The 13,209-nt window shown below is 39.1% G+C and overlaps 2 protein-coding genes across 2 annotated transcripts in view; one reads left to right on the top strand and one right to left on the bottom strand.

Annotated features, from left to right (window-relative positions):
• Positions 1 to 1,777: 1,777 nt before the first annotated feature.
• slc22a16 (solute carrier family 22 member 16) lies at positions 1,778 to 9,719 on the top strand. The gene is made up of 8 exons (XM_020918057.2): positions 1,778 to 1,952; positions 3,055 to 3,528; positions 4,431 to 4,548; positions 5,099 to 5,651; positions 7,398 to 7,525; positions 8,181 to 8,290; positions 8,755 to 8,854; positions 8,940 to 9,719. Exons 1-8 carry the CDS (start codon positions 1,909 to 1,911, stop codon positions 9,132 to 9,134), a joined length of 1,722 nt encoding a protein of 573 aa, XP_020773716.1. The 5' UTR covers positions 1,778 to 1,908; the 3' UTR covers positions 9,135 to 9,719.
• Positions 9,720 to 10,798: 1,079 nt separating this feature from the next.
• Positions 10,799 to 13,209, bottom strand: part of usta (uronyl 2-sulfotransferase a) — a 63,430-nt gene continuing 61,019 nt past the window's right edge. The window contains exons 6-8 of the mRNA XM_055149313.1: positions 12,610 to 12,707; positions 12,381 to 12,538; positions 10,799 to 11,972 (exon numbers count right to left, since the gene is read on the bottom strand). Coding sequence (XP_055005288.1) covers positions 11,680 to 11,972; positions 12,381 to 12,538; positions 12,610 to 12,707 — 549 coding nt within the window. The 3' untranslated portion in view covers positions 10,799 to 11,679. The remainder of the gene's footprint in view (positions 11,973 to 12,380; positions 12,539 to 12,609; positions 12,708 to 13,209) is intronic.

The raw sequence follows: 13,209 nt of genomic DNA, 5'->3' as shown, positions 1-13,209 counted from the left end.
AATCAATAAAATCTCTATGGAGATAAACCAGTGTTGGATCACCACCAGAAAAGTTGCATAGTGCACCTTTAATTTACCATTTCTCAATAAAAACCATGCTGTCATCTATTGTCTACAAATAATTTTGCAATAACCATTATTTCTGATATCGTGCAATGCTGCAATAACTGTATATTTGTAGTGAATGAAGTTTATTAAGAAAGTACAAAGTAGTAAGTTACACAATGTCCCTTTGTTGTGTCGGTATATTTGTTATGACAGGACTGAACTGGATTTAAATAGGTCAATCCAAATATTGAACTTAGTGTTATCAATATCTGGACCAGTGGGAATTTGCAGTGTGACAGAAACAGGTGAGGGTCACGTGGATGGTGGCCATTTGTGTACTACACACACACACACACACACACACATTCAAGAGCAGAATCATAAAAGAGCTAACTACAATAATGACATTCTCACATAAAGAAAAGTCCAACTACAGAGAGGTGACAAAAGGCGAATTTGTGAGTATGACTATAAAAAAACAACTTCTGAACATGGTTTACAGGCCAGAGGTCACCGGAGCCCTGCTAAATACAGCATGTTTTGGACAAATTTAACTTGTTGGAATTACTGTAACTAAAAGCAGTAATAAGATATGATGATTACATGATACCAGAAAGGGGTCTTCTGAGTACACTTTCTAAACATAGGACTACTTTGAGTATTTGAGGTACGAAGGTTACTTGACTCATACACTACAGAATAATAATCTTTTGACTAACTTTACACAGTTACATGAAAGGGCAGTTATAACAATGGCACAATCCCAGTAATAGCATGAGTGCACTTTGAGTTTGGACATCAAATATTGACAATAAGCTGTTAGTAAGAAAAAAAAGAAAAAAAACTTAACATGAACAACACTGTGTAAATTGGTAAGTTTTAATGATATTGATATGATGACTTGTTTAATATGCCAATGCACATGGAGTCTCGAAGGCAAAGTGTCTAATAGCTTCCCATTAGAGGAAAGCGAGCAGATGGTGGCCAAAGCTTGCAAAGCAAACAGAGCTTAGTTTGTAGTGAGAGACCTGCTGAGTCCAGCTCAAGCAAGGTGCAGATAAGTAAACACTACCACAAGTCCCGCACACACCTCTCAAAATGACTCCTCTTGGAAAACATTGCATTTATATAATGGGGTTTCTGTCTTATGGACATTTTGGATGTAAAGGCTTTTTTGTGTGGAACATAATTTTAGTTGCATAAATGTTAACAGACTATAGGACTTCTGAATATTATGATGCTCTTATGAGATGATATAGTCGTAATAAATTTATATTACTTAAAAAAGGGGCATTTTAGGATCATGTTTGAAAGCTCGCATTAACTGTTATTGTCTGGTTTAAAAAGGCATACTGTTTTTTTGTTTGTTTGTTTTGTTTTGTTTTTTGTTACTGTATGTATTTAGACTGAGGAGATGGGGGTTGGTGATGGCACAAATTGCCTGAGCTCTAAATCAAAGGCAGGACAATTCAAGATTACTTTAACATGCATGATTACAATCAAACTTCTCTGAGTACGCGAAAAGCTTATTTTACATACTATTTCTCCTTTAATAAAAATGATTAGGCCTAATCATGTAGGTAGTCTTTATTTATTTAGCCCTGGGTACTAATTTGTCTGACAGGCTTGAACCACGCTAAGATCACGCCTCTGAGGAAATATGGGGTGGAGGTTTAGTTTTTTAGTGAACTCTAAAAGTCCGTCTGGTCCTGGTCTTTCTGCTGCTGTGTGCGCGTCTCTGTGTGGAGCCACGTGATCGCGCCTTGGTCCGCTCCTCCAGCTGCGCCTCCGCGGTTCCTCTGCCCTTTGGGGACTCACGATCAGCGGGAACCTTTACAGGAACCTCGCCACTGTTTGAACATGACGGTCGAGAGGATATTTGATGAGCTCGGGCATTTTAAAAGGTATCGATTTTACAGCCTGTTTTAAATTGTGCTATAGTTTCCATGCGCCTTTCCCTGACCCAACGCTGAACCGCTATCTCGTGGAAGTTGCGTTTCTCTTCATGTTTGTGTAAGTAGTTGCCTATAGTCCTATTTTCCCCGGCTAACCTGGAAATGCACACAAAGCATACGTTGTATTCTGAGCAAAAGGAGAACTAAACTAAACAAAAGTAGCCAGAAACTACACAAAACTAAATGAAACTCAGTTCTAAGCACAGGCTACTTCTTTTATCACACCGACTTTTAATATTTTCTAAATCCAGCCACATGGAAGCGGGGCAGTAGGTTATCCTTGTGCGAGTCCTATCTTTGGATATTGCATGGGATATGTCTGAAACTGGCATCAAATTTATTACCGACTATTAATACTACCATAGCCTCTCACTCTCGATGGATTATAACACAAGGGGACTTTTGAATGGTGTTTTATTGCAAAAACAAGTGCTTAAGGCAAAACTAATAACCCTTTATTTTGTAATGAATAAACATGCTGAATACACTTAATAAATAATGTTAAGGATCCCAGATTGCACAAAATTGACTCTTATGAGCTTCTAATCATGTTTTAGACCTCACGCCGTTACCTTCACAAAAAGATATCTGCAGTTGCACTTTGTTTCATTCACACATGTTTGAGTAATCCTTTTATATTAGTTTGTCTGCATACCCAAAATGTTCTACCTTGTGATGCCACTGAGTAATTTTCAAGTTAACACCTACCGTTTACCTTTAGTTCAGTAGAGATTGACAATTCCAGGGCTGAAATTATCCAAATGATTCTTGTGAAGGTGTGTAGAATTTAAAATCACAGTGGATTGTTTTCTCTTTGAGAGAAGAGCATGGTTTAAATATCTAGGATTTGTGCGTTAGACATATGGACATGAAACAAAACACAACTCCAGGTCTGTTTTTGATGAAGAAACAACAGAGATCAGAGATACATTCAGACCATTAATAAGTTGTATCCTAATAAAATAACAAAGTGGTTAATTACATACATTTATGCATCATAACTCTATTCTCTGTCTATTACAGTCACAGTCTTACTGTTTATATTCTTCAGATTTCAGGCTTGTCTCTACTTTGCTGCTGTCTTCCAAGCTACTGCCTGTGGAATCCACTACCTGGCCTCTGTATTCCTGGTGGAGACACCAAACTTTGTGTCTATCATACCTGACAACATCACTGACATCCTCTACGGCAACATAACAGCATCTAGCATTCAAGAGATCCTGCCTGAATTTAAAAATGGGAAGAAGGCGCTGGTGGTGAGGACGGACCAGGGAGAGCAGTGGGAGCTGAGCAGATGCGAGTGTGCTCTTCGGATCAACCCAACTGATTTTACCTATGAATTCTATGGCAACAAGAGCAAGCAAACCTGTGATGGTTTTGTTTACGACCACAGTGAAATTCAGAGCAGTATAGTGACAGATTGGGACCTGGTGTGTGAGGGGGAATGGTTGGCCAAACTATGTCAGCCCACCTTCATGCTGGGAGTCCTGATCGGTGCCCTGGTGTTTGGAGACATCGCTGACAGGTGAGCAGACTCTGAGTGATGAGGTACAGACGGGATTGAGTCCCCACTGTACTTAACAGCGGGGGGTGTAAATTGTACTTGCTTGACACACTGGACACATGGTCTGAAGGCTCCATATAAGGAGGCTCTTGTCTCCCACAGCATGGGCCGAGAAATTAGATATTTGCTGTATTTTTAGATTTTACCTAAGTTAGACGGTAGTGACTCTGTAGTAGCACAATGGTTTGTGGTTAAATTCTGGCTCTGACTGATGAATAGCTCATTATGTCTTACATCTGCCTTGCCTAAAATGCCTCTAATGCGGATGTTTGAATATGTGTTTTGTGACAATGATAATGTAGAGAATTTACTCCATGGTTACAATGTTCTTTTGCCTGCAGCATGTGTTTCATGTTAATTAATATGTAGGACTACTGTTCCAAACTAATAAATAGAAAGTTGAAGTACAAGCTCTGTAAGCCATACATCACTGAAGCTCCACTGAGCTCTCAAGAGTCCTTTCTTTATGAAGGGAACAAAGAACGGAAAAAGCATGTTTTGAATGAGGCACACATAGCACAGGCAACATTTAGGAGGCCAGATTACAATGGGAAGCGGCATGCCATAGGTTCTTCTGGTAGTCTTGATCATGATGACTGTAGACTGACGGAAATGAGACGATCTGTGCCTGCAAAGGCAATGTCGATGAAGTGTCTTGCCCAAGGACGCTATGACACTATGCACTGATCCAAGCTGGGACCAATTTTTTGATTGTTCAAATAATGAGCCATTGTCCTTTGTCCAGTCAGAACCTGCATATTCACCCATGATTTCTTGAAGGTGTAACTGTTCCTGCAGTGATCTTCTTATGCATGTTAATACTTACCTTTAGATAATCTTCATATTTTTGTTTATGTTTTCAGGGTGGGCCGTGTAAAGGTTATGATGCTCACCAGCCTCTGCCAGTTTGGGTTTGGAGTAGCTGTTGCTTTTTCTACAAATTACTATGTATTTGTGGTGCTTCGTTTCCTTCTTGCAATGGTGAGTATCCATACTGTCAGTGTACACATTATTTGTGAATAAACTCCTGAGCATGAGAACAGGTTTAACTGCTTAAACTTTTTAAACGTGTTTGTTCTCTCCCTTATTTTGTTACATTAAAAGAAGATATTTACATATTTTTTAAAAATCTTATGGCACAAAGTCATGAGTGTAACAGATCTAATCGTCTACAGAGTGGGTTTCCTTGTTTCTGTACATTGCTCTTGACTCTTTGTCCGTTGCCCCATCCCCCAGGTCTCTGCTACAGCTGTTGTTTTCACATAGAGCCAGAGCCTGAGATATTGCAGGCTGAACCCCGCGCTGACGGCTCCTTAGCCCACTTGGGGTGTCAGATTACTGCCTTATGTTTACCACTGTGATTTTAGGTTGTAGTAGTAGTAGATTTCTAGTAATGAAACATATCATGTGTTTAAGCCACTCTACACACAGTATAACAGTATACCTTATGTTTTTGATGATATTTTCATTAAATTTCAGTTTACATTTTGTGTTATCATAGTTATGTGTGTGCTTGTCTGTTGTTCTGCAGGTGTCCAGTGGATACTTGGTGGTGGTTTTTGTCTATGTGACAGAGTTCACTGGCAGTAAGGTGCGCACCTGGACCTCCATGCACGTACATGCAGCCTTTGCAGTGGGCGTCATGGTGGTGGCTCTGACCGGGTACTGTGTGCGAGTGTGGTGGATCTACCAGATCATTCTTTCCACCTGCACAGCACCCTTCCTGCTCTTCTGCTGGAAGTTCCCTGAGACTCCATTCTATCTCCTGGCTAAGGGCCGATACAGCGAGGCCCAGAGCCTGCTGGACAACATAGCCCGAGTGAATGGGATGGAGTGCAGACTGAGAGCAGAGGAGCTGATGGAGCTGGAGAAGAATGGCCCTGGTCTGCCGCAGAAAGAGGCTCAGTCAGCAGCTCAAAGTGAAAAGAAGCTCTCCATCCTGGACCTGTTTGGCAGCTGGAGGATGGCAGGACGTACCTGCACCGTGTGGGCCATCTGGTTCATTGGCAGTCTGGGCTACTATGTCTTCTCTCTGGGCTCCGTCACTCTCGGGGGGAACCAGTATGTGAACCTGTTCCTTGTTGGTAAGTAGGTCTCACTTAATATGGCATCTAGAGATGATCTCAGAGGATCTCTGACTGGTCTTTCTGGTATTACTGGAGATTTCTCTCCATATTATTAGTACCAATCAATCATACTTGTTAATATGCATTGACGCGTTGGTGATACATCACACTGAAAAGGATGATCTCATTGGTCAAGTTGGTCAAGGTTTGCTGCATCTGTCATACCACCTGTTGGGCTGAATTGATGTGAAGTGCTTCGAGAATCCACAATGTCCCAACAGAGTTTTGATAATTAGGCTCGAGCCCCTACAGGGCATAGGGCCTATTGCTTTTGAAACGATGAGTGTATGGGCTCAACTTTGTCCTTCGGTCAACCTCTGCAACAACAGTATCTCAGCAACCCCTGCCGAAGCCGTGGGTTATTGCTAACATGTAAAGGTCAACACTGAGTCAATGGGCGTATAATATGCTGTTCACATGATAACAGATATATCAGATATATTGTTTTTGCTCAAATTATTATTATTTTATTAGTTTATTTATTTATTTTAATTTTTTTCTTCTGCTTTTTGAGTGCTAATTTGACCCCCTAAACATGTTCAAAAACTCAGAAAATTTTGCCCAAAATTCAGAAGTGATGAAAAATTTGATAAGATATATGTTGAATGCATGGGAATAAAAAAAGAAGGCGAACGGGAGCAAATTTTGATGTTGGAAAATCAAATCTGAATTTGAATCAGCTGTAAAACTTTCTTGCCAAAACCTACTTATTGTGAAAAAAATGAATTTGGCGTGATAGTGCCTCCTACAGAATAACAAATACATTTGTATGGAGATTTCGGTTTCCTGAAATGTTACCAAATTTTACACAAAATTAAATTTTGTCATCCCAAACAAAAAAGTCCATTAAAGAAAACCATGTTGTCATTTTAACTGTTGCCATGGTGATGTGCGAAAGCTCCAATGCTATTCTAATGGGAGTTAACTCAGAATTTCAAATTAATGAGAAAAATATTACTTTCATTTAATCATGTGAAATTTAGCACAATGTCTCTTTGTGTCATCCCAATCAAAAACGTCAATGACAACCATATGGTATATTTCATATATACACATATACCATATGGCGATGCACAAAAGCACTCATGTTATCCTAATGGCAAAATTTCAACATTTTCATTCATTTATTAGTTTAATTGAAGAATGTGAAATTTGGCACCGTCACTCTTCAGGTCATCCTGATCAAAAAAGTCTGGGGGGGCCAAAGTCGTATTTTGCTCGGTGTTGCCATGGCGATGTCCCAAAGTGCCCATGTTTATCTATGTTAGCAAATCAACAACTCCAATGTGTGCTGACTTTGTGTGTTTAGTGACAAGTACAGCCCAAAGCTACAATTACACAGAAACTAGTGGCACATCAGCACCATCCAGAGGGAGTGGCAGGTCGGCAGAAAGTGAAGCGCGCCCTGTGAGGGTCGTTTGATACCGCTTGCGGCTTTAATTACAATTTTAATTTGACCTTATTGCAGTGAAACTACTTACTACACATTGTAAAGTATTAATATAACAACTGTACCTAGTCTTTCATAAAACAAATATGATTATCCAATTATTATGTAACTCACAATAGCATTAGAGACTTGCATAGAGAGAGAGAGAGCTGCTGTCGAGGAAGCTTTGAGTTATTTCAGAATTGGTCCAGATTAAATATCATGGTGTTGAATGTCTTCTGACCACCATCTCCTGCTGTGATTTGCTGTTGCAGGTCTAGTGGAGCTTCCCTCTTATCTGATTGGCTGTTTTGCTATGGACCGGATTGGGAGGAAGAGGACTTGCGCCCCTGCTCTGCTCCTGGGCTCCGTTGCGTGCATACTCATCATTGTGGTACCTGCTGTACGTATCCAGTGCCCAAGGGACATATGTGGAATTTGTCAGCAACACTCATTTGTTTATGGCTAATTTGGAATTGACTCAAGTCCTTATCTGAAAGTCAATGTGACCTCTGACCTCAAAGGTTTTCTAATCAATAATGACCATGGACAGTCTTTTTGCGTGCTCTTTGTTTGACTTGTTTGAGGCTGTGGCAACTTTAAGACTAACTCTAAAGCTCACTCCACTGCAGGAACCGTGCCACATACCAGCATTTATGTAACTTCCCCTAGTCAACCTAAACATGGCAGATTTGCAAACATGCCAGAGAGCAAATTCAAATTCAATAACATTCAAAGCACAAGAGAGTCTTGGAGTAACATTTCTGCAATTAGAGTAGTTTGAATGAATAATTAAAGCCACAATTATAATGCTAGACAATTCAATAACAATGATATTTTAAATGGGTACTATTAGTACTATTTTGTCCTTGAAAAAACACACTCCTTACACAGCATCAATATTGTTACACCCATTTTTATAAATTTATGCGCACACATCTGTTTCTCTAAGATAACACAGCATTTCCTGGTGTCCGAGTTGAGACACTTGGATATATTTGTTTACATTTTATTATCTATTGCTGGTGAAATCTATAACATATTTCTGCTCTCTACAGAACATCCATGCTCTGACTATTGCTTTGAGTATGATTGGAAAGTTTTCTATTGCGATCGCCTTTGGTCTCATCTACCTGTACACCTGTGAGTTGTACCCCACCATCATCAGGTAAAAAGTGAATCTACTGATACTTTGCAGCTGATGTTATGTTCATTTCCTGGGGGTGTGTTGCTAACTGGAAGCACTGTTCTGTTTGAAGCTGTTACTCAAATTAGACTTTAATCTGTTCTCTGCTTTAGCATAATATAACCATGAAGAGAAGAAAATGTTCTGTTTAAATCCATTTTGTATTTTCTTCATGAGTTTTTGGGCGATCTTAAAGGTTATTTGACTGTGTTTGCTAATGTGTGCATTGTGTCTCCATGGTAACTGGTAAACAATCTGCCAATACACATAGATGTAGAACACCCCCAGCGTGATACCACTGCAAAGCATCAATAACATGTTGATATGATGCTCATTGGAGAAACTTGACCATAAATTTGAGACAATTCATAAGGACACCTGGGAAAACTGGTCCCAGGTCTACTTGTTACTGATGGCACTGTCATAACTGTCTGTGTGTTTTGCAGGTCTCTGGCTGTAGGCAGTGGCAGTATGATGTGCCGCGTGGGTAGTGTAGTGGCTCCCTTCTGTGTGTATCTGTCTGATGTATGGATCTATCTACCACAGGTACACATGATGTAACCATGTACTGCTCATTTATACATCATTTATTGAGGATGCTGGGAATTACTTCTTATCTTCTCTATTACAGTTAATTGTTGGGATTCTTGCTTTCATTATTGGAGTGTTAACCTTTATGTTGCCGGAAACACTTGGAAAACCCCTGACCTCCACCTTAGAAGAAGCTGAAGCTCTGGGACTGGAGCCCAAAAAGAGGATTGCTCCTCAGGACTGTAAACATGCGGAGGAGAAGATGGAGATGAACCCACGTGATAACACTGTCTGAACTGTGACCCTCTGAACATCTCTGCTTTGGCCTGGTGCTGATGCTCATTAAGAGGTTTTTGTGTAGAACTGGTTCTTTCAGTTTATTTATGTGAGACCAACAGCAAAAAAGCTTTTAAGGTGTAAATCCTTTCAATATTATTATCAAGAATATGGGTCCCACCCATAGACTGTATATAGGAGTATATTTACAGTCTATGGTCCCACCAAATGATATAAGACAAATTAAATATTAATTTATATTGCAATTATTGTATTTAATGAAATATTGTGTTGTTAGAATGAAGTTAGTCATCATAACTAGATAACAAACATCCAGTCAATACAACATTGCTGTTTTTTTGGAACAAACCTAGCATTACTCTATAGACCGCATCACTGATACTTTGTCATTTTAGAATCCTTCCTTGTGCCTTACCATTAAGACACCAGTTATCTTATATTATATTATTCTGCTTTTTGAATGTCCATTTTTATAATGCTGGCAGTAAAGAGGTACTGCTCTTTGTGAACATGTGAAATAATTCATAGACTCTTGGACCAAAGGCTATGATCAAACATTTGGAATTGGTTTGCTCTCACTGGGCATACCGTATAAATAAATGAAAGCATTGTACTCAGGTCTCTGACAGATTATATTTTTATCTGAAGGATAAACATTGATGTTTAGTTCATTTTTATGTCTTTCTTGAAATAAAAGGCTGTTTGTCTGTCGACATTGACACTATTACTAATATTTTTTTTCATTTTGAAGTAGCACTGCTTGAGTAATAATGTGTTTTTATTTTTATTTTCTATGATCTATGACTAATGAGGTTGGTAGTGCCTTGCAGTAAGTATAAATAATAGAGTTGTCACTATGGAATGACATGCTGGCTGAGGGCTTAAAGCTTTCTATTTGCTGGTGGAGAGGAGGTAACCCACTGCCCCCACAGCACCACCCAGCTCCAGAACAAACCCTCTTTGTTCAAATTTGGAGGGAAAAGTGGCATGTTGGTCTTTTGCATGTTTTCCTGTGACTCTGTGTTAATTTATTTTAAAACCTCAGTAATGGTAAATTTTTACATTGTTTGTGACCATTATAATATGCAGATTACCAGACTATTTGGTGAACTGAAAGTTCACCCAGGTTACTTGGTTATCTGTTTGTGGACATAAAGGGACTGAATGATTTTTGTGTTAATTACCAACAGATCTGGTGCATGGATCAGGTGTTGGCAAGTGTATGCCAGAATGGACCTCCAAGTAAATTAACACCTGAAAGATTTATCCAAATGAGATGAACTTATCATATAAATATTACAGTATTACAACTGTATTTCATACTGGTAAATACTGTAGCCTGTAGTTTTTAAGTAAAGGTGTTTATTTACACAAACAAGTGTAAATGCCATGTGTTTTTTGTAAAACAACACCTGGTATTCACAGGCATCTGCCATCACAGTAATAACCAGGCCCAGCCCTGCTTAGTTTTCATGATCCAACAAAAAAAAGAGCAAACTGGCTCAGACTATAGGTCATACCATGAATAGCGTTAGAAAGTGGGTAAGTTTATATTATCACCACAAGAGGGCGGTGTTGTATAATAAGCTGACACCACATAATCAAAAACAGTTCAATGCTGGAGACAGTATACCTTAAGGAGAACAGAAACAACCAACTGTAAAGCAGAAAAATAGATGACATTTATTTTAAAATTGTTGAGAGGACTGTTTATATTTGTATGTCACTAATACTTTGTCATACTGTAGCCATCATCACCAACATTTGTCATTATTCAACTATTATGTTTCTTCCTGAGAATCTTCTGTGGAATGTGAATACAAAATAATAAATTAAATGGCATAGACATGTGGCAAAACAGTAACAATGTACAGGTAAAAGTCTCTTAGCTTATGGTTTTAAATGCCGATGGAAAAATGGTGTTTCTCCAGATCTCCAGCTTCATCATATATTATATTATATGTGATTATTATTATTTGTATCTTCCAAGTTTTCCAAGCATGTCCTACAAATGTGTTGTGCGTTGTGTAAGAATATTTACTGTTGGTTTGTATTTGGCAACTTTCTTGTTATTTGAAGCTTTGGATTAACATTAACTTAATGTCTTATGCTGTATTTAATATGCCAAGAATAAAAAACAAACAGCTAGTATAGCCATGTTTCACACACACATACGTACACACATGGTTTGAATTCTCTGAATTCATAAGTGAGTGCTTTTTGATAACCCTCATTTGTACCTATTATTATTTTAAGATACCAAAACAAGTGAAAAGATGTTACACAGTGGATTTAGACTCTCATCCACAGCAGGTATTCCAGTTATCTGTCCATAGTTCCTCTCCTGTCACACAGTGATTCTTATCTCTCCTGGAGATTTCTGAGCTGGACCAGATGCCAGCCAAGTTCCACATGAGTGCCACAATTTTGTCCATCTGTTTTTAGATAAAAGAGGTGAGTCTTGTCAAAAGAGTCAAATGTGCTCAAAGAGACAAGTCCTTTTTTGTAGCAAACGCATGTTCCTGATATGAGGGCATGACGTCTCACATCTGGATGGGCCAGCTGTTAGCGTCCTCTAAGGCATTGTCCAGCTCCTCATCCTCATCCAGAGGCTCTGGTGTGCGTATGGCCAGCTCATGCAGGAATTCCGGAGAGTAGGCTGGAGGCCTAGCCTCAGACTTGAGCCCGATCTTCCTCTTCAGGAGGTGAAACTGGTCCCGGATGAAGTTGTAGAACTCGTACTCATAGCTCATGCGGTGATACAGAACCTGCAGAGCCTCCAGAGTTGGGGTGTATTTACGAACTGTGCTCGTCAATTTGCCCATCTTCATATAGTCTGCACAGAAAGAACAGAGACCATGCTGTGACCAACCATGCAACCATTTGACATTATTTTATATTTTCATGCTGATAACAAGGAGTAATGTAAATGTTTTAATGGACCTGGACATTTCTGATAATTATCTCACTACAAAACAAAACAAAACAAAAATAATATAAATCCAATATCAGGCACTAGGCCTCTGGCTGGAGCTTGAACCTTTGGGTGAATGCTATACCACTGCTTCATTATATAAAGTGTTCTACAAGGTCTAACCATCATTAGTACTTGCCACTATAATCTGTTAGAATTTGTTTCTATAGGTAAGAGGCACACATCAGCGATTAGGTTTGTGTCTTGTACTGAACTGATCACCAGGTTCTTTAAAGAAGAAGGAGTAAATGTAATTAAATGAAATCCTACCAGGACCCTTGTAGATATCGACGGCCCCTGAGAAGTATTGTGGTAAAAGTCGCTCTAAAAGGAGCAGAACATCTTCCAGCTCCTCCAAAATCCCAACAAGAAGGTAGTTCTCAATGACGTTCTGTTTGGCCCTTTCCAAAGCCCACACACCCGGCTCCCTGGATCAGAAAAGTACATTATAAATCATGCACCACTTAAACATTAGAGGCAAAATGTTCCCTCAACTTACCTGCACTTTGGATGCTGTCCACAAAAATAGGGAATAATGTAAAATATCCTGGGATTGGAGCATTCTGGGTAATTCTCTAGAATACACACGTTGATGTCCTGAAACAAAAGGAACTGTTAAAACCAGTCATTTGTAATTGTGTATTTTGCCACTAGAGGGAGCTCTTCGCAAGGATTTGTCACCGCCAGTGTGTTTACAAGAAATATATGTACATGGTTTGTTCTGAAATATGCAGAAATTGAAGTAGTGATGTTTGCAGTAACAGTAGTAGAATTAAAAATATTTTTAGCAATACAAAAAATAAGTAGCAAAAAAGACTTGCTGCAACTAGATTACACTTAAGCAGTTGGAGTATTTTTTAACCCCAATTTGACTTAAAATTGACCCATACTTGATACTATGAAGTGATTATAACTGCGTATTTTACTACACTGATCTTACATTGTACTTTGAGGACAGCCTGGGAGCAGCAGCTTAATAATGAAACAGTGAATGATTAAAAACACACAGAGGAGTAGAGCGAGCCAAACACTGAGAACTGTGGAATCTACATCCAAATCCATGTCAGCTGACGTAAGCTCTAAATACAGCAACAGGTCC

This window comes from Boleophthalmus pectinirostris, unplaced genomic scaffold, assembly GCF_026225935.1.
Source record: "Boleophthalmus pectinirostris isolate CB_2022bp ecotype Guang Dong unplaced genomic scaffold, ASM2622593v1 HiC_scaffold_13, whole genome shotgun sequence".
Classification (NCBI taxonomy): domain Eukaryota; kingdom Metazoa; phylum Chordata; class Actinopteri; order Gobiiformes; family Gobiidae; genus Boleophthalmus; species Boleophthalmus pectinirostris.
The sequence above is the reverse complement of the archived record's forward strand: the minus strand, read 5'-3'. Positions and strand labels throughout refer to the sequence as shown.